This window comes from Myotis lucifugus, unplaced genomic scaffold (assembly GCF_000147115.1).
Source record: "Myotis lucifugus unplaced genomic scaffold, Myoluc2.0 scaffold_194, whole genome shotgun sequence".
Taxonomy (NCBI): domain Eukaryota; kingdom Metazoa; phylum Chordata; class Mammalia; order Chiroptera; family Vespertilionidae; genus Myotis; species Myotis lucifugus.
In genome coordinates, this window is record NW_005871242.1 from 2,190,062 (window position 1) to 2,215,061 (window position 25,000).

The window sequence follows — 25,000 nt, forward strand, 5'->3', positions numbered from 1 at the left end:
CTATCATATCTAATACGAGCGATTAATGTACCGTATACAAACCTAGAGTTTATATATTTTATCTTCTTATACAAGGATAGTATGTTAGTGTTCCTCTATCATCTTATACAGTCCACTCGAGCTGACTGTATCTACCGAGTCTCACTCATCTCCTCCAAGCCCTCTTTGATTAAATTCCGTTCTACTTGTTTAATTATAATAAAAGAAAAAATAGAACTCTATAAATTTTAATTCTCCCATTAGATAATATAGTGAAATTTTTTATTATTTAAGGGATCGAGAAAATGAAGGACACCTTCTTAGGAAATGATAGGATGTTTTGAAAGTAAAAGGGAATTCCCTTACTTATCCCATCCCCCCCCCCCCCCCCCCCCCCCCCGCCCCCACACTCCCCTTTATGGTTTGATTGCTGTGAATTTACAGTGTGGAGACCTGATGTGATGTGCCTCTTCCTGGGAGACTAAGAAAGAAGATCGTGCTGTGTGTGTGTCAGGCTGTACACACACGAATGTGCATTCAATTCTGCAGAGTCCTATGGACCATGCACTGTGTGCCAGGCCCCACGCTAGGACCTAAGATACAAAGGCAAGATAATTGAACCTCAGAAAGCCTATCCATTGAAAGACGCAGACACAAGAGCAGATAAATGCAATTCCACTTAATAAGGGGCCTTGCTAGAGTTCTCGTCGAGTGTCATGGGAACATGGTCAAGAGAACAGTTCACTTTTGGGGGCTGGAAATAGGGTATGGTGTGCCGAAGAGAGAGGGGCAGGACAAGTCACAGAGAACAAGGACATTTGATCTGGGCCTTGGAGGAAGAGTTGCCTCGCTGGTTTTTAGAGGAAATGTTAAACCCAGTTCCTACTCTTTCTGGTCGGAATGGACCATGCATGTACGTTTGCCTGGGATTATTTCCATTTGATTGTGAATTCCTTGATATAATTTTTTTGTCATTTTTGACAATCATGTCCCTGATCTTAATTGTTTTATGATTTTTTAATTTAACAACAAAATTAATCCATGGTGGTTATTTAAAAGTTCATACTATACAGAAATACATAGTCTTCTGTAAGTCTTAAGTCTTCTCCTGTACCCCAACTCTCTGTGAACAGCTGGGTGTGAATCTTGTCAGGCCTTTTTCTGTGCATCTCTACATGCATATCTTAATTGGTTTCTGGGAGCCATTACATAGCTTTATTCTGGAATTGTGGAATGAAGAGGAAGCTAGGAGACAGAGCAGTTCTAATGTTTTGAAGATACGAAGATTGAGGCCCGGGGAGGTGAAGTGAGGAGGACTGGTTGGGAGGACAGTGTAAAGGCCTCGATTCCTTATCTACTGTACTTTGCCCCGAACCCCACTGCCCTGCTTCTGAAGGTCTGGCTCCTTTTCTCTTTTTAGAGGAATGCCAAGATCTCGGACATAGAAACTGTTTCTAGTCCATAGGAGATATTCTTAGCTGCTGAGCTGAATTTCAAAGTCCCGTTCTCTCATTAACTTGAGCTCACACTTCCTCCTCCAGTCTCCCAAAGGGCCCCAAGCCCTGCAGCTGATCTGCTCTGAGCCCTGGCACTTCGCAGAGCGTGGAGGCTGTGCAGGTTTTTTAACTGAGAGTAGAGAGGAGGTGATCCGGGGTTGATTCATCTCCTTGCACAGCTCTGGAATAGTTGTGGGTTCCTTTCTTTTTTTAAAAATAGATAATGAAAAGGATTAGCGTGTCTTTCCTCCTCATAAAAATATCTAGTAAACTATGAGTCTTAAGAGCTACCTGGATGGGCCTAAATTTAGATCGCAATAAAACAAAGGAGGGGAAGTGCTTGTTCCGTTCCATCTGCATCACCTCTTTCTTTCCGAGTTCGTCCTTTCCTCTCTGTTTCTGCTCTTATTCTGCTTTCCCCATCCCTGGATAAGAGGCAGGTTGGCAAAGGAGATAAGGTGTGCTTTTCCGCCAGGGTTATGGCAGTTGCTCCAGTCCGACTGGCTTCTGATCCATTAGCTCCCAGAATCATATATTTTTAGCAGACCTAGCCTACCAAGCAGTGTCTGTGGAGCCAGCCGTATCTGGGTGAAAAAGAGGCTGCAGGTGGGATGGCCCTGCAGAACCCAGCACCTGCCCTCTGAGAGAGGCTTCCTCATCAGCTGGTTCCCACGTGGGGCTGCAGGCTGCTCTTCTGTCATAGTTTGGTGGCACTCCAGGGGTTTCATCCTGGAATAATCTCTGAACTCTGGTAAGGCTTGCACCTCTCCATTAGACATGAGGCATGTCTGCTCAGCTCCTCACATTGGCTCTGAGTCGTGAGACATGCAGAAACCCTGACGGCCACCCATCCTCTACTGCCCTAGCCCAGTGGTCGGCAAACTCATTAGTCAACAGAGCCAAATATCAACAGTACTTCTTCAAAATAGACTCGCCCAGGCCGAAAACCGACTTCTGCACATGGGCCACGAAGTTTCAATCACACTGTACGAGCACCCGCTCGTAGTATTTTGTGGAAGAGCCACACTCAAGGGGCCAAAGAGCCGCATGTGGCTCGGGAGCTGCAGTTTGGTGACCACTGACCTAGCCAGAGCCCAGAGTTACACCCTGCCTCTGCCTCTTCCACCACTACTCTCTCCAACCTCCACTTTTTTCTTTAAAAATTTAATTAGTTTTGAACATATAAAAAATGTTGCAAGAACAGTGCAAAGAACTCCCACACCTCTTTCACCCAGGTTCTCTGTTACCATTTTACTGCATTTGTTCTATCATATCTCTCTCTCTATCTCTCTCTCACCTATCTATTACCTACCTATAATATATACTATATATGATGTAATTCCCCATCACCCTAAACATTTCAGTGTGCACCACCCAAAAGTAAGGACACTTTCCCACATAACTATCCTACTAGTCTTCCGATCAGGAAATCAACATTGATTAACACAACCATCCACACACTCCATTAACATTTGCCAACTGTCCCAACAATGAGAGATTGTTCTCCCTCTCCCTCCCTCCCCCTCTCCCTCTCTCCCTCGCTCCATCCTTTCCCCTTCATTCTTCCTCCTTAAACTCTCCTTCTCTCTCTCTCTCTCTCTCTCTCTCTCTCTTCTCCATCTCTATCTCTATCCCTTTCTCTATCTCCATCTCCATCTCCATCTCCATCTCCATCTCCATCTCTAATCCTCTCTGTTCCAGGAGTCTATCTAGAACACACTGTACTCAGTTGTCATGTCTCATTAGTTTCCTTCAACATGAAACACTTCCTCAGCCTTTGCCTGGTTCTCATGTTTATGACAGTCTTCCATTCTGTAATTTGAACCTCAGCTGTGTCTGCTGATGTTTCCTTATGACCCAACTAAGGCAGTGCATTTCTGGTAGGAATACCCCAGAAATTATGCTCCCTTTCTACCCCTCCTGATATTAACCCTGATCACCTAGTGCAGTGGTCAGCAAACTCATTAGTCAACAGAGCCAAATATCAACAGTACAACGATTGAAATTTCTTTTGAGAGCCAAATTTTTTAAACTTAAACTATATAGGTAGATACATTGTTATTAACTTAATTAGGGTACTCCTAAGGCTTAGGAAGAGCCACACTCAAGGGGCCAAAGAGCCGCATGTGGCTCGCGAGCTGCAGTTTGCCGACCACGGACCTAGTGAAGTTGGTGTTTACCAAGTTTTTCTACTACACAATTATTGATTTTTTCCCTTTGTAGTTTATCAGTATTTTGTTGGTGTGTGTGTGTGTGTGTGTGTGTGTGTGTGTGTGTGTAGGGGGGGAATATTCTGATGTAATGCCAATACCCTGTTCCTCATCAAATTTCCGGCCACCAGCCTTGGCATACATTTGTCTTCTACCTGTATTAACTACCACTATGAGATTCCAAAGAGTGATTCTCCATCTCTGTCATTTATTCTACATTTATTAGCTGGCATTCTACTAAAGGATAAGCTTTTCCTCCTCCCTCATTGATTCGTTGTGGGTTTTATCCCCCCCATTATATATTTCTACCTGTGCAGAGTCATGGGTTTTTACTTTATTTGATGGGTAGTAATCTCATATGCTAATTTTTCATTTTTGATGTTCAAAGCTTAATTAAGCCAATAGGAGCCCTTTCAATCATCTGGCTTCTTTGTTCTTTGATGTGTCTTCAACATTCTTGGAGCGTGTTCTTACTTTTTGGCACAAGTTGTCCCAGGGCCATTTTGTACTTTCCCTGCCCCGACCCTGGACCAGCCATTTTACCAAGGTTCCTTTCAGTGGAGGATGATATTTAGACACCAAAATTTGGTCACTTGATGTGCCCATTGCTGCCGGTTGCTGCATGTGCCTGCGTGTATGCACACACCTGTAACTATTTCTACATCTATCTAGGTGCATGCATTTTAAACATCCATGGCAGCATGCCAATACTTCCCATTCTAGTCTGACACCTCAGAGTTATGTCTTTCCAAGTTTGTGAGTCCCTACGAACAGTGAGAAACATGATTCCTACTAATTCGCATCATCCTCTACATATTTATTTACAATATCCAAACCACACCGGAGTAGCCCTCCTGTTTCTCACACACCAGACATACTTCTGCCCCAGCCTCTGCAGGGAACCCCCTGGTTCACAGCCCTGCTTCCTCAGATGCCCACATCCCTGAGCTGGGAGGGGAAGGGAGGGAAGGAAAGGAAGAGAGGGGAAGGTGGAAAACTCTCATTCACTTTTGATTTCATTTCTGTTTTGGCTGAAAATTTAACGCAGGCAATTTGGGGAAAGAAATCAAAATTTATATTGTTGTAGTAGTGTTTTTGCTAGCTGCTTAATTCATTTCCTCATCTAGTCATCCCACAGTGATGGTCACTCCCTCTTTCCTTTCTCATCATCTCTTGTTTGTTCATCATCTCCTCTGCCTTCCTTGGTTTCCATGGTCTTTGCCTTTTTTCTTCCCTTATTTTTTTCTCTCTTTCCCATCAATTTCAGGATTTGAAAGGATTCAGAGTCTTTTCAATTCTTTTTTTTTCCTCTTCATAAACTGTGCTTAATTCTTATTTGCTATTCTGTTTCAGGACTGTAGACTTGCAAATATATAATGTAAGTGATGTTGCTTCACAAATAGAAACCAATAATAGAGCAAAGCTAGAGGTCACAAATGTACGGGCTGGTTGGTACTTGGGGAATTAAACGTCCATAACATCCTATATAATAAAAGGCTAAAATGCAAATCGACCGAATGGTGGAACCACCAGTCAGTCGCTATGATGTGCACTGACCACCAGGAGGCAAACGCTCAAGCCGGGCTCATGGCTGTTGAGTGCAGTGGCAGTGGCAGTGGTGGGAGCCCCTCTTGCCTCTGCAGCAGTGCTAAGGACCCCTTGGAGATGTCCACCTGCCGGCTTAGGCCGGCTCCCTGCGGGGTCCTGGACTGTGAGAGGGTGCAGGCCAGGCTGAAAGACCCCCTCCCCAGTGCATGAATGTCATGCACCGGGCCTCTAGTAGAATATAATACTTATCTTCTCTCAACAGATATAACAAACAAAAGAGAATCCAGATTGAATAGCAAAGTGGGAGATTAAATATAAAAACCTACACATTTCGACATATACATCCTCGATCTTCTGATTGGTTCTTTACTGACCACATGGGTAAAGTGAAGTGTGGCATGAAGGCAAAGTTACCTCTCTTTGTTCACTCTTGGGTCCTCAGACTTCTTGGATTTATCTGCTACTGCTCTTGGCTTATTCTTTCCAGGACTCTAGTCCTTTCCTTCTCCTTTAAAACATGTTTTCCAGTGCTCCATTGCCTCTGAGACTGGCTAGATAGCAGCCAACTAATCTGAGAAACTGAGCCAGTAACATGGTAGTTTATGAATAAAAAGGTCATACTTTCTAATACTACATTAGCACATTACTGCCTCTGGAAATACACTGCTTAACTCAAAGAAAGCGGGTGGCGGACTGAAATAATGAGTGTCAGGGATGTGGGGTGGGAGCGGGCAGGTAAGCCTTGAGGTCCTCAGGACACAGCTTGAGGCTGCCAGTCCATGGAGGTGGTGTTTGCAGGTAAAAATAAATGCCTGTGAGAATAGCAATGCAAGGGCTGTGTGTCTGCCCAAGAATGTAATCATCAGCTTTTGAAATGTTCTTTCAATTTTGAAAGAGATGTAGGATCTTAGGGTACCACATCCTTTCTATTTGAAACCATTCTCTGCTGTGGACAGGATAATAGTTAAATTTCCTATGACATGTCTACTGTATTTGTACATTTAGAAATCAATTAGTGTAATTGGGGCAATCAGAGACGCTAAACAGAAGAATGATTTGCTGAGAACAAATGTCTGGAATTGTGTATTTTGCCAATGGAATTTCTCACAGTTGGTACAAGAAAATACTCCAAATTAAATCATTCAGGCTGAATATGAGTTTTTTCTTCTTTTGAAAAATGTTAAAACAAACACCGCCTGGCTGAGATCTCCTCCAACTCCCACCACACAGATTGCTTCTCAGACAAATCCTCTAAATTGACATTTTACCTGAAAAAGAACAAAGGCAGATGAAAAATTCTAGGTGTGTGTGCTTGGCATGAATATTTCTGCCAAAAAAAAGAAACCTTAAAGGATTGTCTGCTGTATTAGAACCATGTGGAATGAGATCATGTGGGGCTAGTGAGCCTCAGAGGCTCAGTATAAGGAGTATGTAGGAGGTAAAAAGCTTCCAAGAACATTGCTCCCACCCTACCAATGAGAAAAGGCTGGACGTTGTACTAAATTATAATTTTTCCTGATCCTGTCAGAGGGCTGAAGTAGTAGGGCCACCAAGTTAACTGGAATCCAAGGAGGGACAAGAAGTCCCTCCAAGGAGAGGGCCACAGTGTCATCTTTGGCAGAGAATAGAAGAAAGAGGTGGAGACCATACAAGCTAAAATCAAAACAAATTCTTAGAGGCCAAATGTGGTCCAGTGTGTCTGTGACAAGATTTTCTCCACAGGCCTCCATGAGGTGCTCATGAGAACTATAGGGATAAGTCAGGATACCAGACTGTAGAGGCGAGAGGCGAGAGGCGTGCACGTGTGTGTGTGTGTGTGTGTGTGTGTGTGTCTGTGTGTGTGTGAATAACAGACAAAGCTTTGCCCACTTCTCTAGACCAGAGGTCCTCAAACTTTTTAAACAGGGGGCCAGTTCACTGTCCCTCAGACATTCCACACTTGCGCACTGCGGGCCCGGGACGAGTTGGCTGCTAAGCAGGACAGGCAGCGGCGGCAAAAACACCCGGCGGGCCGGATAAATGTTTTCGGCGGGCCCATGTGGCCTGCGGGCTGTAGTTTGAGGACCCCTGCTCTAGACTCTTCCTTCATGTGAAGCAAAAGCACACCTTCTCACCTTCAGACCACAGGCAAAAATTCATTCTCCATGGGATGGAATAGAAACAAACTCCTCTGCCCTGGGGAAGGGAAGAAACAGTCCTGCCCCAGCTCACAGGCAGAGATCCAGGGCTGCCCAGGGAAAGGTAGAGGCAAAACCCTCTACTCCTGGGCAAGCGCAGGAAACAATCCTGGACCGGGATTCTACACTAACAAGGAGACCTTATTCCTCTGTTATTACTGGAGGGAGAGCAATAAACTTCCACACAAGACCAAGTGTAGAAATAAGGGGAAGGGATGCTAAAACAAACAAAAATAATCCACATTCCAGGCACACCGCCTGCCTGACTGAAGCTGGACCAGGATTAAAAGGAACTTCTGTACCCCCTCACATCTCAGCATCTTGTTATAAGGAAGAGCATGCCCCTGCTGGGAGAGGGGCGAGAACATAGAGAAAGGCCCCATTTTGAGGCATAGGCATGCAGGGATAGCTGGAAGCGGAGGGGAGATTGAGAAAACAGAAAAACCCTGTCACCCAGCTCCTCCTCTAAGCTCAAGGTAACAGCAGCCTACTTCTAGAGGAATTTGAAGTCGGTGGTATACTAAAGGTAATAACAAAATCCAGACCTAGGTCAACTCTTGATTAGATTGATTCAGCTCCCCCATCCCCACCCCACCCCCTGCTATACTAAAACTTCACAAAAGAAGAGGCATGTCCATTTCTATGCATGAATGCTATTTACTTCAGTGTCTATTGCTCTTTCTTCACATAATGTCTGGCATGCAATTAAAAATTACAACACACACATAAGAAAAAAAAATTATTGTCTAGAGACAAAACAATCAATAGAACCAGACTCAGAGATGACCTAGATATTGGAACTATGAGATGGACTTTAAAATAACTGGGATTAATATGTTAAAGTATATAATGGGGAAAGTGGACAACATTCATGAACAGATGGGGAATTTCAGAAGAGAAATAAAAACTATAAGAAAGAGTCAAACAAATTGCTGGAACTAAAATAAAACCACTTCCTTGGTGATGAGGAATTTCTTCAACAAGCTCATAGATGAGGAAAGAATCAAAGAATTTGAAAATAAGTCAATATAAATTATCAAAATTGAAACAAAATATAAAAAAGAGTGGGGAAAGAAAAGTAGAACAGAGCAGCCAAGAACTGTGGGACACTATCAGCTAGTCTACTATCTGTAACTGGAGACCCAGAGGAGGCATCTTTAGGAAGAAGAATCTGACAAGCTGGTGTTTTTCTGAGAAAGGCATGTGGTTAAAAAATGGCCACACGTAATTTTCACTTTGCTCCCCTGCTTCCAATTTAGCTGAAGCATTTACTCTCATATTCCTCTACCTCCGTCTTGCTTATCCTCCAGTTATTTGGGGAAGATATGTGTGGTTCCATGCTCCCCTGGCCCCTGTCAGCCGTCTGTCTGGCATTTGGTGTCAAGAGGAATGGCTGTGAAGGTTATATAGTGTAGATAAAAAGATACAAAGCAAGACTCAGCAGCCTGCCTTTTAACCAACAACTTAATTTAACTAAAACAAGACACACGAATCCTGGCTTTGAAGAGGTGGTACATTATAGTTCATCTTCTGTTTATCGTTATAGCTAAGAGCAAATAGCTCACAGAGCTTGCATCCCTTTACCCCTTCTTATTTTAGCAATAAAAAACCAGCTTAAAAAATAAAGCATTAAATATAGTATTTATCCACGAAACACTCCTTTGGTACCATAAGCGGTCTCCTGTATAGACCAGCTATGCATCTAATAAGGTAATTGTACAAGCTCCTTTGTGTACATGTGCAGTATGTTAGTGTTCAGGCATTCTGTGGTATGGGCTACTGGATGGCGGCCAGCCAGCTTCCTGCTGAGGCCAGTTGCTGGAGAAAGCTCGCTACAGTAGGTTGGGATGCGTTGCGTCCCTTGAATTCAGATGCTTCCTGGAAGAAAGAGGAAGGCACTTGATGAGGCTGGAAGTATAGTTCCTAAAATTTTACCCAGTGGGTTTAGAATCTGAACTCAGGCACGGCTTCCCATGTTGCCATTGTTAATGAACTTGCAGCCCTGGCTGTGCAGAGGCTGCCTTGTACAGCCTCCGCGAAGCTTTGCCGAGCTCCTTGACAGAGCAGCTTCTTTCTCCTCTGTGCGACTTCTAGGCTTATGCGTGCCATTTGGGGCATTTTCACATGATTTTGCATTTATTTTTAATGCATCTGTTTCCTCTACTAAAGTGAGTTCTTTAAAGCTAAGAGTTTGTGTTTTATTCATCTCTAGCCTGGTGCCAGGCACAGAGCAGATTCTCAGTAAACATTTGCTGAATCAGACTAAGTAAATGCTCAGCATGAGGTGACTGCTGTGACTACACTGTATTTGAGACAGATGTTTGTCACAACCGTGCTCCTGTGTGACTGTCTGCATTAAATCCCTGGGCCTTACACACCTATCGTAGCTGTGCCAACGTGGGCTTGTTCTGTGGCTCTGATGAGGGCGTTGGATTCAGATCACCACAGTCAGACTTGAAAGTAACTGAGGGTGACTCTGTTGAAAACAAACAAATTAAAAATAAAGTGAGAAAATTTCAAAACCATAAAGAAGAAAGAGAACATTGAGCCAGGACCGGATGGGAGCTGAGTGAAACTATGAGAGATGCAGCTGCCCGGTAATAAAAAAGGGGAAACATGCTTTCATCATCTGATAAAAAGAAACATACCTGTTCCGGGGGGGGCGGGGGCAACCCTCTTTTTTCCTGGGAAATCCAGCTTGGTTCTATATGTGGCTGTGCCCTGGTGAGGCTGTGTGACCTTAGCTAATCATTTGACTACTCTGGTCCTTGATTTCCCAGCATTCAGGGTCTCTAATATCCCTTTCTCTCCAGCATGCTCTGCAGAGACAGTCTGCCTAGAATCCCCTCTGAGAGAGATCCTGACACTGGCTCCAAATATCAGGACCAGCCTCCCAGAGCCCTAGCAATAAACCGGAGGTGTTTTCCTTCTAGATTTGCCAGTCTCCCTCCTTTGAGGCACTCAGGACCAAGGAATGCTCATGGAAAGTGATTGTGCTGTGCAAGTGAGCACGAGAACTCGCCCCCCACCCCCCTAACCCCCCACCCTCCCGCCGTCAGCACCCACCCGCCACGCCACACCACACTCGCTGCTGCCACAGCTGAGTCCCCTGCGATAAGCCGCCTGCAGCAGCTTCCCGGGCTCCCACAGCTCAAAAACGCCACCCCAGTTCCCAAGTAATCACAGAAGGCCTGTGCTCAGCGCCAGATAAGGCGCTTTGCAGATCTCAGTGCTCGGGAAGGGAGAGACTCCAGTGCAGACCTGCATGGGGGGCCGGGGGGGGGGGGGGTGCGGCGCAGCGGGCTAGTTAAGGACACAGAGCTGGAGAAGTGGCGTCCAGAGCACAGTCACTTGACAAATTGCTTTTCAGTGAATTTGTGTTTTGCAAATTGATTTGAGGGGAACTGGTTTCCTTCAGCACAATGCTCTTCCCCCTTCCCCAGATTCCTGTCCTAACAGATTGCTGTCTTGCCTTCAATCACTTTCTCCCTTTCTCTTATCAAAACTGGCTTTGACCTAGACTTTATCTGATAAGCTTATTCACACTGGGGTGTGAATAATTCACACCGCTTTGGACCCTAATTTTAATGGTGTTTGAAATCTAAAAGAGGAGGAAACCCGATTTGCAGACATTGGCAGGGGGAAATATTAGGTGAAGGAGTCCTCTCACCACCCACCCCCACCTCTTGCCCCTCACCCCCACACACCTTGGTGAGGCTGGCTGTGCTGATGTGCAAAAAGATTTGGCCCACGGTGGTGGGGGGTGGGATAGGGCGTGGAGTCTGATCTAAATAGGAAGTAGGTAAAGTTCCCTTCTGAGCCCACTCTTCTTTGGCATCCAGGGCACCTGTGATAGTTACCCTGTCTGAGGATCCTAGGCAAAGAGAGTTGTAGACACCTTCCATTCTCCCAGCATGGGGCACCTGTCCTGGTCTCTGCTTCAGCAATTCCTCATTACTTTCCTCTGCTGGTTTTAGCAAAGCAATGGGGCTAATTTGTTAAGGGCCAGTGCACTACCATCCCCAGGTAGAATATTTGGTTTTAACAGGAATCTCCTGGAAACGATGCCCTGATACAAAGGGGGAATAGTAGTTTCAGGAACCCATGATGGGGCTGTGGAGATATTTGAAGATAGGTGAGTAAGGGACCCCTCAAATTACACCATCAGGAGCCAAGCCCCTCCACCTTGGTGGCCAGGCTCTGTCTTCTGGGGCACCCCCCGGAAAGGAACATACTAGAACATAGTTGACCAAAACAGGAGAAGGAAGGAGGGATGGGAGAAGAGGTGAGAACTGTTGATGGGGAAGGAGCAGGAGAGGAGCAAGACACGAATGTCAGGATGGAGATTGCTTAGTGACGAAACCCATTTTCTATGTGGAGCCAAGATCTACTCATGCGTTGGAAATGAAATTTAGTTCATTGAGATGTTGTCAGAATAATTTGTGGCTCTAAGCAGCACTCTTCGAAGTCAGCTTTTGCCAGAAAGTTTGGAAGCATCGAAGTGCATGTCTCTGAAGACCAGGAAGCAGGAGCGGGATAGGAGCACTAGGGCCAGGCTGCTTTCTCCAGGCGCAGACGTAGCCTCCCCAAGTAGAGCTGACACTCTCATTGGTTCCTGCGAGCTGCTGGTGGCCTGGGGATTGGGCATGGAAAGCGGTTGCTCCATTCCCCGCCCCCCTTTTCCTTAAAATGTAACTGCCAGCTTTGGTCACATTTGAATGGCAAGGTGGCAAAGAAGCTATTTTCATACTAATCCTTTTTTTGAGACTACCACCATACTAAACACCACCAACATTGTAGGTGGTTGGAGGTATTTAGTTTTCATATGACCTTCTTTCAAAATTTATTATTTTATTAAATGGACATCTAGCTCTACACATGTTTAGGGTGCACTGGTATTGCCTCTTTCCTTTTCCTGGTTGCGGCCGTGAAAATGAATGAACAAGGGGGTTGAAGTTATACCATTTCGATTAAGTGGATGCCTAAAGCCTGGGCAAGATTGGAATTTCAAGGTCATCCGTGGCTTTGTGAGAGCTTCCCACACTCAATTCATATCGAGGGGGTGGTGGTCTTGTTATCATCCCCTCTTTCCTTCCTCCCCTGTTATCTGATGCTCTTACAGAAGAGCTGCTCGCAGAGGCTGGACCGGCCCTGCGTGTGTCTAAGCTGATACCACTCAGGGCCCCTCCAGCTCCCCGCTTCTGCCCTTCGCAAGGAAGGGGCCCTGTTCCAGCGACTTGGAACAGCAGGACACGCAGGATGCACAGTCCCACTAACCACACCCTCCCTGCCTCTCTGCTCTTCACAGAATGGGCTGAACGGCTTGCACCTGGCCTCGAAAGAAGGCCACGTGAAGATGGTGGTTGAACTTCTGCACAAAGAGATCATTCTAGAAACCACAACCAAGGTATGTCTCTTGGGGAGTGAGGAAGCTTTACATTGACAATTCAAATGTGTGGTTCCTTCAGGTGTTGTCCGAAACCCTGGCATGGAAAATAGCCCTTCATGAGCCCATGTTTGCATCCTTCTGAAGTTCTCTTGTCTTTCCAATCATTTCCTGGTTCTGTGAATCCCTGAAGTCACAGGCCTCCGTTTCTGCAAAGATTCAGTAGGCCTTTACTTTATCCGTATCATAGACTATCGATCTAAAAATAAACCCCATGTTCTGGTGGCTTCATGCTTCCTCAGGGTCCTCGACTGGAATATGGGGACTAAGAGCGGGTCCACATCCTGAGATACTTCCTACTCTGTGACCTTGAGCAACCTACTCTGTGACCTTGAGCAACCTGGTCCGTGGAAAGTCTCCTCATCTGTAAAATGGAGAGTATACTGCTCAGTTGCAGGATTGGCGTGAGCATGAAATGAGATAGTGTGGTCTCCGAAATGCCTGGCACTGAGGGCTGTGGAAGAGTCCAGATCCCTCTTCAGCAAGTCTTCGTCTGTCGGTCAGCCCCAGGCTGTCTCCTCTCCTGACCGATTGCCTTGCACAGCCTTCTCTCTTACCAGGAGGCACCCGGCAGGGGCTGAGTCACACCTCTCACGGCGTCTGTTCCTCTCCACAGCCATAGATTATAAACACCAGTGGCTTCAGTCCAGAAACCAAAGTCATGAGACAAATGCATCTACAGGTTGCAAACTCAGTTTTATTTCTTATATACATACATCATATCTGTTCAGTAAGCAGGATGCAGCCAGCATTGAAACACGAAACTAAGCAAAAAAAATTGCCTCTAATTTACTAACGCGAGTCCTGTTTCCTCTTCCCTTCCTTCCTCCGTCGGTTCCCGTGGTTTTTCTCTTGGGCTTACCCCTCCAGCCTCTTGTTTTCCATCTGCTATTGATCCAATGTGGTCTCACATCGGCCTCAATTTCAGTCCCACGCAGCAAACATTTTGCCGTCTCTCCAGCAGAGACCCAGAAGAGCACTATGCAGAGAACAGATATAATTTATGGTTATGAAGTGAACTACCCAAATATTATGAAGGTAGAATCATCTCTTGAGATAAAATTCTGTAATTTTCATGTCATTTCCCGGAGGTGAAAAGATCTCACAGGTAAAACAGGCAGAGCTGCTCTTCCTGAATGTGTGCGGGCACTCTTAACGCCACGACAAGCACCCACTGTTTCTGCCCTGCTCCTGCCGTGGCAGGGGGAGGCAGGGCGCTCTCTCCTGACGCTCTCGCTCACCTGGCTGCAAGCAGCGTGCCATCTGTGTGGGCCGGAGCAGCCTGTCTTCCCTGGCATTCCCCCAGGAGCTGCAAAAACACTGCGCTTCAGCACTTTTGCTCTTTCCGAATTTCCCCCCTTTATTTGTTATTTTGCAAGCGAACCCTTGGCGTGTCTTTGTTATTTATAGAAATGTTATAAGTCAGCGTGGTCTCCGAATGCCATCCAGAGGGAGGGGGGAACGGTGAAACTGAACCCGTGGGCTGAGATAGTCCGGGGGACTGTAACGGGCCTCGCAAGCCCGAGAAAGATTTAGAAAAGAATAAAAAGCTAAACCCGATATAGTTTTCTAAACTGGGCTTCGGAATTTTAAAAGCACAAAACAAATGCATTCTGCCCCCATCCTGCCACCTGCGCCGCTCAGAGGCCGGAGCTCAGCATCGAGGCTGGAGGTGCTCGGAGCAGCTTTAGTCCCTCCCCTCACCCACCCAGCACCCCTGCAGCCACCCTCCCTTCCCCGGGCTCCTGGACGCCCTGGACATGGAGACGTGGGTCTGGGTGGGGCAAGTATAGCTGAGACTTTCTTCCTGCTTCTCAGGGGTGTGCTTCTTCATACGAGGGAGGGGCAGGGACACAGAGGCCCTCCCCTCTCCCTGTGACTCCTGACCCAGGGCCGGGGGCCTTCTTGAGCCTTACTGTGTGTGCACAGATGCGGGGGTGGGGTGGAGGGGTGCAGGGACGGAGGGTGGCTGCTTCCCAGGGTCTTCCCTGGGCTTTTATCTGTCACCAGTGCTGCTCTCAGCCCAGATCTCGAAGATAACGTGGGCCAAGATCCACAGCCAGGGTTCCCCGTCTAACCAGCTCCCCTTCATGGTGTAGACAGGCAGCTCTGGAGTAGAGTGATTTCTGGCGGGAAGGGACAGATGATGGAAACTTTCAACACAGCTTCTGGAGGGCGAGGAGCCCGAGCCTCAGTCATCTCTGCCCCTCCATGCCTGACCTAGCGCCCGACACACACATGCCCAGTGAGTGACCCATGAATGGATGGACGCAGTGCACCTCCTTACGCTAAAGGAGAGGCTTGGACTCCGGAGTCCTGGTTTCTAGAGGAGGTTCTGGTGCCAACAGTCCTGCCCCACTTCGTACAGCGAGCGCGTCGGACCCAAGTGCCAAGGCCTCTAACGTGGGCTCTGTGGACTTCTATGAAAACGATTAATTAGCATCTATACATTCGCTTCTGGCACTTACTCTCTGATGGCTATCTGAGGAAGAACTCTCTTCTTTGTCAAGCGAGACTTAAGGAGATAGCAGAAAGACAAGTTCGGGAAGCACCAAGCAGGACCCTCCTGCCTGGTGCAGGCCACGTTTCAGAGGCAAAGATCCAAGCCCCTCCCGGCCCCCAGGGCACCTGTGCTGGGGCTGCCTCACCCACCTGGGGGCATTTGGAGCAGTGGTGACTGGGCGGCCACAGAGCTTAGGCCCCGTGCGGCTCAGTTCCAGCTGGACGAGGACCCTTCTCTCCCAGGAGATGGACGGCCAAAGCGCATGCAGTGGTCTGAAGTCCCTGCTTGTAGGGCATGAGTTTCCTGAGATGGACAGACTAGCGTAGTTAAAAACTCTACACCACCTGCACCAGGAAAAGGGAGGTCGTTTGAGATCTCTGCTCCTAAGTAGCGGAGGGACAGATGGGTCCAGCTGTGGTCCTACCCCGCCCCCCCTGCCCTATGTGACAGCGGTTGTCAAGCGGGGCCTGTCCTGCCTGCCTCTCGCCGAGCATGGGTGCCAGTGGGGACACGTAGGTGAGTCATTCTTGGAGAAAGTGCTGAAGCTCCAGCCCCAGGACACCCAGGCAGGAGGGAGCGGGCAGGGAGGCTGGCATCCTGGAACCCACAGAGCCTTCTGGACCCGGACGCCGTCCAGGAATTCCTGTGAGATACCCGGAAGAATCCCGACCAGAAAACCTGGGCGTTCCACTCGCCTCCTCAGAAACCCACCGGTTTCTTAGTCTCGGTCGTTGGTTCTTAGCTTTTAAAAAGTTGACTTTAAAGCCATTGTGTATCTCACTTTCTTCTTTTTTTTTTTTTTATGTGCCCTGATCAGGGATGGAACCCACAACCTTGGCATGGTGGGACAACACTCCAATCAACTGAAATGAGGCCAGGGCCTCATTTTTACTTTCGGGATTCTCACTTTCTTCTACTGTTTATTCTTGCCGGCTTTCCACTCTTATTTGGTGAATGCTTGCTCATAGCATTTACTTATTTATGTTTTAAATAATCTTTTTTTTTGTATTTTCCTTTGTCAGGTTTTTTCTATTTATTTTTCCCCATTTACTTTCATGTTTTTCTTCTTTTCCTTGATATAGTTCATTTTATTATCCCCCAACTCCTTTAGCTATTTCTACCCTTTTTATTCTGTTTGATACTTTACTCCCTCTCTTCCTCTCTCGCTCCCTGTCCATGTTGGTCCAGCTTTCGCTTGGTGGGTCACAGCATCCGGGGTGCTGAGCCGGTAGGGTCTTCTGGCCTTTTCCGCAGAGCCCATTGTCCTGCAGGTACAGGTCGGGAGGCGCCGGAAGTCCAGAGAAGACCGTGTGGCGTGCCTGGCACACCTTCAGGGTGGGTCCCGAGAAGGCTGGCTGTTAGCAGGTGACAAGCCGTTGCACCTGCCCGCAGCCGATCAGTGTGGAGAAGCCAGTTTGCTTTCTTATTCTTTGACATTAGTTTTTCACGGAGAACAGGAAGAATGTCCCTCTTGCTATTGGGTCAGGTGTGTTGTCTACCCCCTTTGACCTTAAAGGAAGCCACTGCGCACCCCCAAACAGCATCCTTGTTCCTGTACCTTTAACAGTCACATAGGGAGGTGCTGTGGGAAACCTCCTCTTCTCCCTCCCCGTGTGTTTCAGAAAGGGAACACGGCTCTGCACATCGCTGCCCTCGCTGGTCAGGACGAGGTGGTCCGGGAGCTGGTCAATTATGGAGCCAACGTCAACGCCCAGTCCCAGGTGTGGCTCTCTCCGGTCCCTGCGCTAGAGGGCGCTCTTTTCTCCTTCACCTGTGTGTCTGTTACACCGCGGGCACTGGCTACTGGGCTGCACACACTGCGAGGCTGAGTCTAGGTTTGCTAGTGATCTGTCTCCAAGCAACGAAGAAGGCATCTTTAGTATTTTTCACACTTCTGCACATTCTAAGCAGGATGTGGTTGGTCATTGTGGACCTCGTCCCTGTTCAGTAAACCAGCCAAATAATATATTTAGCTGTGGCCCATTTGGGGAGAGAAGCTGTGCATGGGGCTGGGGCGTGTGAAAATAGAGAAGTGTGTGCGAGAGGCTGATTGGCGGAGGCGAGGGGCAGAAACAGATTCCATGGAGTGCCGCCCCCACCTTGTGGCCTTTTGTGACCATCCCATTAGGCCGTTTCAAAGGGCAGTGAGTTTTTAGACCTGGAGCTACGGGTGGGGGTGTTGTCCGGTGGGCCAGGTGAAAACAGGGTGTGAGAACGCTGTCCTCCAGTTTAGAGATTTTTGCACTGGTTTCAGCATCTCTCACTGTTGTGGGTGACGTGCAATGACTTTTTCTCTTGGTTTACAGAAAGGCTTCACACCCCTGTACATGGCAGCACAAGAGAATCACTTGGAAGTGGTTAAGTTCTTACTGGAGAATGGAGCTAATCAGAACGTAGCCACAGAAGTAAGTACCTTGGGAAATGGCCTCACGGCCAGAAGTCTCCAGGGGTAGGACTTGGTTTCGGGGCATGTGTTCCTGAGGCATGGCCGGAGGTGCAGCCTGTGTCCTGATCAACGTAGTGTCATTGAGCACTCTTGACCTTCAGATCCCTGCACCCCTCCTGGCTGCTGTTGGCTCTGCAAGGCAGTAAGAGACAGAGCCATGGGTCTTGAGGAATGCCCAGGCACATAGCAGAGAAATGACATCAGAGTCTAACATGTCGCTTCCACTATAACCAACACTGAAGGCAGGACAGGGGTGGGACAGCTGTGTATGATTGGCAGGTCTGCTTTGGACCTTAACGAGAAAGTCTCTTGCCATGAATCCATGGTGCACCCTCGGCAAGTTAATAAACTCTGATCCTGAATTTTGTCATTGATGAAACGATGACGTTGAACCTGAAGCTAAGGCTTCTCTTGAGCTTTATCACAGCAAAGACTCAACAGTTACATGACTCTGTTATCATTCTGCTTCGCCAGTTCGTGGGGTCCCAGTATACAACTGAGGGAATGAATAACAGTAGCTCACAATTAAGATCTCAGTGCCTGACATGGTTTCTAGCTTTTGGTAGGTGTTCATTAATTTTTGTGAAATAAATAAGTGAATACCCGTTCGCCGTGTTTAAGGCACTGTCCTGGCACCAGTAGATGGGGTGAGAAGAGGTAGGAAAAGAAACAGATGCTTCTCATAGCACTCAGACTGGGAACAAATTGTAAAGGCAAACTAAGTCAGTGCTTAAGAAAAGTGCTGTGGTAGGTTCTGTGAGGTTGCAGAGGAGAGCGGGGTCAAGGAAGGCTTCAAGGAGGAGGTGGCATTGATGTGGGACTTAGAGGAGGGTGGGAGGGCTTTGAAGAGCAGAGGACTGGAGGCCCAGGGCCTGCTATGAGCAAGAGCCCTGAGGTGTGGTCACGTGGGTCCTGCCTGAGGCCAGCCGAGGGTCAGCCACAGTCAGAGCAAATCGACCTTTCCTCCTCCCCTCTGGCCAGGACGGCTTCACCCCTCTCGCCGTGGCTCTGCAGCAGGGCCACGAGAACGTGGTGGCACACCTCATCAACTATGGGACGAAGGGGAAGGTGCGCCTCCCTGCCCTGCACATCGCGGCCCGCAACGACGACACACGGACGGCAGCGGTGCTTCTGCAGAACGACCCCAACCCGGACGTGCTTTCCAAGGTGAGGGCAGCCCGACGGAGGACCAGGAGAAGTCTAGAGCCTGGACCATGGAGACCCGCGGGTTACCGAGGCAGCTCACCCAGACCAGAGGTGGTCCTAGCCGTTACACAGAGCACCAGCCCCACGGTGACTTCAGGTCCCCACTAGGACATCTAGGAGCCCCACTTTAAACCCCGGTGGAGGAGCAGGGCAGGTCTCTGTGGCTCCCGGCCATCCAGAAAGTGTCCAGGTGGGCAGGCTGGGTCTCTGGCCAGAGTGCACCTTTGGGATCCCAGCAGATGGTGTTCTAGAATATTGTTTTCCTGGCTGCCCCCTGGTGGAGGGAGGGAGTAACGGAGGGAGTAACCCCACATGTGGAGGGTCATCCCAGGGGGCCTGCACGGCTAGCCACCTGGACATGCTGTCTGACGTTTTGAGTCACTGCTGACCCCTTTCTGTAAGTTTAGATGGTTCATTTCTCCTCTTGCTGTGGGAATTGACTTGCATTTGGGTTATTCTTATAGTCCCCTCACCCCATGGTCCCTGGGTTTGGTCTGGAGAAGTGCTGACTGGGTATGTAGGGTCTGAGGTTATGGAACAGAAAGATGGCAATAGACCCACCAAGGGGTCGATGTCTGCGTTTGACTAGCCAGCTGAGTCATTATACCCTTTAAAGGGGCTGAAACATGGGCCCAATCCCACTTTTTACTCATTAATTAAAATCTCTTCATAAGTAAGCACTCAGATGACAGCGCCTACAGAGTTGGAGGCAATCCTAGTCCATGGTTTGTCCGTGTGAACCACAGAACAAAGAATGTGGGTCACTCAGGGGCAATACCTATTTTTTAAAAAATATTTTTTTATTGATTTCAGAGAGATGAAGGGAAAGGGAGAGAGGGATAGAAACATCAATCATGAGAGAGAATCATTGATCCGCTGCCTCCTGCACACCTCTTACTGCATCCTGGGCATGTGCCTTGACAGGTAATCGAACCGTGGCCTCCTGGTTCACGAGGCAACACTCAATCCCTGAGCCACACTGGCCAGGCTAGCTTTTTATTTTTTAGGTTTTTGTATGGTGGTAAGTTTTTTTTTAATTTATTGAAGTGACATGGTTAAGAAGATTATATAGGTTTCAAGTGTGCATTTCTATGATACATGATATCTGTACATTGCTTTGTGTGCCCACCACCCAAAGTCAAATCATCTTCCTTCACCATATATTTGGTCCCCTGTAGCCTTTCCTACTCCCTCACTCCCTTTCCCTCTGGTAACCACCATACTCTTGTCTGTGTCTCTGAGTTTTTGTTTGTTTACTTGTTGCTTACAGTTTTATACCCCAAATATGAGTTAAATCAGATGGTTCTTAACTTTTTCTGCCTTTTTGCTTAGCATGGTATTCTCAAGGTCCATCCATGTTGTTGCAAATGGAAATATCTCATCTTTTCTTATGGCTGAGTAGTATTCCACTGTATATACGTAGCACATCTTCTTTATCCAGTGATCTCTGAAGGACACTTTGGTTGTTTCCATGTCTTGGCCACCAGGAATAATGCTGCAATGAATATAGGGGTGCACATAGCTTGCAAATAATTTTCACCTGGATTTTGAATAGAACCTGTCACAGACTCTCTCGACCCCTCCGGCGAATGTTCCCATCAGCCTAACTCTGCTTGGTGTGTGGGGTCCTCTGGCCCGGCCGGCGTTGTCGGAATCCCTGGGCCGATGCCGAGACAGAAATGGCAGTACATGGCGCGTGACAAGTTGTCCCCCCTCTGTTGTGCCCCAGACAGGATTTACCCCCCTCCACATCGCAGCTCACTATGAGAACCTCAACGTGGCCCAGCTACTCCTCAACCGGGGAGCCAGTGTCAACTTCACGCCACAGGTGAGCTCTCTGGCGGGCCAGGGCTCGGGGGCCTAGAGTCTAGGTGCTCCCACCTCTCTCCCGTGGCAGCATGAATTCCCCCGACTGCAGGAGGGGCTGTGGCTCCTCGTTGGTGGGTTTCTAATCACACGCCCCTCAGCCCCCCTGTGCCCCTCCTAGAGGGGGGAAACCTGGAGGGTGGGACTGGCTTGCTTTCCCAGTGTGCTGACCCTGGAAGACCTGGGCGTGGCCAGCGTGCCGGGATTAACAACAATACAGGTTTTGAAATCTGTCTTTGGCAAGAACTGTCCTAAGGGTAGGCTTAATGTGGCTGTTAGTTCTGCTGGCGTTGCAGGGCGGGGCCGGGGGCACGAAGGGGAGGGGAGGGAGCAGCTGCTTTCCCCAGGAGGATGCCCGCCCTGACCGGTCCTGTTGTCCCTCCAGAACGGCATCACGCCTCTGCACATCGCCTCCCGCCGGGGGAACGTGATCATGGTGCGGCTCCTGCTGGACCGCGGGGCCCAGATAGAGACAAGGACCAAGGTGGGTGCCAGGGGCTCCCTGGCAAGGCCAGGGGAGGGATTCTACCTTCCAGAGTCTAACCGGGGTGGTGGGTCTCGGGGATGAGCTGGTGGTGGGCCTGCAGCCGCCCGGAGCTGCACACAGCGGGAGCCAGGGGGCAGCAGGAGACAATAACAAGACAGTGTTGGAGTCAAGCTGGTCCTACGGAGGCATCGTGCTCCTGCGGTGGGAATGATGCTGGGCAGCCTTCTCTCCAACGGCCTCTGATAGGTGCCTTTGGGGCTTTCTCTTTGTGACTCTGTTTTTTAAAGGATGAATTGACACCTCTCCACTGTGCAGCTCGGAATGGGCACGTGCGAATCTCAGAGATCCTGCTGGACCACGGGGCACCCATCCAAGCCAAAACCAAGGTGCGTGCCTCCTTTCCACGAGGAGTATCTTTTAGGCGGGGCTCCAGGCCAGGCCAGCCTGGGATGCTAATACTGCTAACTGAGCCAGTGTGCGTGACTGCCCCCAATGCCCGTTACATAGGAGGCACTCTGTATAGCCCTAATTGTTATCTTGATCAGGGCCAGCAAAATGTTCTCTCAGGGCCAGATAGTAAATATTTTTAGGCTTTGCAGGCCTTGGTCTTTGTCTCAATGACTCCACTCCACCATTATAGCAGGAAAGCAACCATGGATAATAATATGCAAACTAGCAGCCGTGTTCCAATAAAACTTTATTTACAAACACAGGCAGCAGGCCAGATTCGACCCCCAGGTTGCAATTGTCTGTAGCTTTAGATCAACTCTTGTCTATTTCACCCTGGCTCCAGAACAGACAGGAGCGAAGCACTGGGAAAAGTCTTCAGAGCCGGGCCAGGCTGGAGTAAAGTTAAAAAGGAAACAAAGCTGTTCTTTTCAGTGGCCATTAGGGACCGGAGCCAAGGCCCATCCTGCGGTCCTCATAGCAGGTCTTGGGTCTTCCTGGGGCTAACGCTGTCAGACCACCCGGTGCTGCCTACACCTCCTCCAGGCCCCGTTCCCCATTCTTTGGGGTGAATTTAGAGGATGTGAGTTTAGAATAGTGAGGCAGAAACCACTCTGGAGGTTTTCTGTGAGAAGTTCTATGTCATAAAGTTAGAGCATAGTTCTTAACCATGCAAGGCAATTTATTTCCTGACAAATGATCATGTGAGTATTCTACAGAGGTCTCTGTAATTTGGGTCATGATTCACAGCACCAAGCTGGCGTGTGTGTGCGTGTGCATGTGCGTGTGTGTGTGTGTGTGTGTGCGTGCGTGTGTGTGTGTGTATGTGTTGGGTGAAGGTATCCTCTGCTAAATAAGTTTATATCTCTACTAAATAAGTTTATATCTCATTTAATCCTCCATCCAAGGCTGCTGTGCGCCTTTGAGCATGCCTCTTACCCGCTCTGCTCGCCTCCACTCTCCCAGGGTTATTGGAATGATTACATGAAATAGCATCTTTGAAAGACCATGTAAAAGCAAAAGTCCTCAGAGAAGTGAAGGTATAATTGCTACTACCACTTATTAGGTCAGGAAATTCTCAACATCTTTCCACAGAGGGCCTGTATTTAAACTCATGAATGTCCTAAGTTAGTAATGCTCTTATATTATCTAGATTATTAAAATGGGACTAAAAAAAGGTGGTTATGAAAATTCTTTACTGAGAATTTTCTCCTTTTCAATTGGGAAATATGGTATGACCTGTTTAAAATGCAGCGAGTGGAATGAAGTGTGTGGCTTGCGAGGGCTGCTATAACAAAGTGCCCACCCTGGGGGGGGGGCGGCCTTAAACCACAGAAGGTTATTGTCTCACAGTCTGGAGGTCAGGGTCAGCAGGCTTAGCTCCCCTGAGGCTGTGAGGGAGAATCTGCTCCTGGCCCCATCCCCCACCCCCCTGGTTTCTAGTAGTTTGCAGGGAGTCTCTGGTTTGTAGAAGCATCACCAAGATCTCTTTCTCATCTTTGCATGGCGTTCTCCCTGTGTGTATGTCTGTGTAAAATTTCTCCTTAAAAAAAAAAAGTTTTTTATTGATTTCAGAAGGAAGAAAGAGGGAGAGAGAGAGAGAGATAGAAACATCAATGATGAGAGAGAAGCATTGATCAGCTGCCTCCTGCACACCTTGCACCTCTTCCCTCTACTGGGGATTGATCCCTCAACCCAGGTATGTGCCCTGATCGGTAACCGAATCATGACCTCCTGGTTCATAGGTCGATGCTCAACCACTGAGGCACACCAGCCAAGCCAAATTTCTCTTTTTTATAAGGACAGCAGTCATACTGGAATAGGCCCCACACTAATGACCTCATCTTAACTAACTACAGCTACAATGACCCTATTTCCACATGAAGCATCCGGTAGGGAAGAAGCAGGAAGTGAGGTTGGAATCATTGCCCTGAAGTGCCGTGTTCTGTCTCCAGAAGCCTTTGTGATTACTTGTTTTCTTCCCTCTCCACCCAGAACGGCTTGTCCCCAATTCACATGGCGGCTCAGGGAGACCACCTTGACTGTGTTCGACTTCTATTGCAATACAACGCAGAAATAGATGACATCACCCTGGATCACCTGACCCCCCTCCACGTGGCAGCCCACTGTGGCCATCACAGAGTGGCCAAGGTCCTTTTGGATAAAGGGGCCAAGCCAAACTCCAGAGCCCTGGTGAGTGGGAGGCTGTTGGAGAAGGTGCCAGAGGGACAAAGACCAAGGGCGGCAGGACCAGAGCTGCTTGGCTGAGCCTCCAGGGAGGGGCACTGACCTGGAAGGTGTCAGTGCATGCTCACGGGGCATGGCGGTGCACTGGCAGGACAGTGACCCCCGCTGACAGCAGCCCCAGTAACAGGCTGAGATCAGGGGAGGCGTTTGGGCCCAGGAGCCCTGACTCAGGAAGCAGAGTTCATGGTTTGCACCTGGGCTGAGGGTGCCACTCCATCTGAGCTGGGCCCAGAGCCGAGGGACGGTGATTTCTTTCTTTTTTTAAAAAATATATTTTATTGATTTTTTACAGAGAGGAAGGGAGAGGGATAGAGAGTTAGAAACATTGATGAGAGAGAAACATCGATCAGCCGCCTCCTGCACACTCCCCACTGGGGATGTGCCCGCAGCCAAGGTACATGCCCTTGACCAGAATTGAACCCGGGACCCTTGAGTCCGCAGGCTGACGCTCTATCCACTGAGCCAAACCGGTCAGGGCAACAGTGATTTCTTAGAGACCGCCTGGCTTTCTATGCTCTGTGGGTGAGTGAAGTGGCCTGGATAAGTACACATCCTTCCTCTGCAGAGTGTTCATGCTGCTCTGCAGAGGTGAGTTCAGGCCTAAAGCTAATCCCCTCCTGGGTGGTTCAGGGACCTGGGGGGCTGGAGCTCTGCCCAGAGCCTGTCCCGGACCCCCTCTCTAGAGAGAGAATTTGGAAGGCAGAGTAGCCTCTGACTGCAAGGATGGTTCAATCATTCATTCAGAAAACTCTCATCAGGCTTGTACCACATGCAGGGCACTGTTCCAGGTGGTCGGAGTTTCTCAGCCTCAGCACTGTTGACATTTTGAGCCTGATACTTTTTGTGGCGGGGGAGGGGGGGGCGGGCTGCCGTGTGCACTAGAGGATGTGTAGCAGCATCCCTGGCCTCTACCTGCGAGGTGCTAATAGCATTTCTCCTCAG

At 48.5% G+C, this 25,000-nt stretch overlaps 1 protein-coding gene across 1 annotated transcript in view; it reads left to right on the top strand.

Moving 5' to 3' along the window:
* Positions 1-25,000, top strand: part of LOC102425267 (ankyrin-1) — an 81,248-nt gene that overhangs the window by 8,559 nt on the left and 47,689 nt on the right. The window contains 8 exon segments of the mRNA XM_023760824.1: positions 12,719-12,817; positions 16,982-17,080; positions 17,666-17,764; positions 18,787-18,972; positions 20,741-20,839; positions 21,263-21,361; positions 21,652-21,750; positions 23,807-24,004. Coding sequence (XP_023616592.1) covers positions 12,719-12,817; positions 16,982-17,080; positions 17,666-17,764; positions 18,787-18,972; positions 20,741-20,839; positions 21,263-21,361; positions 21,652-21,750; positions 23,807-24,004 — 978 coding nt within the window.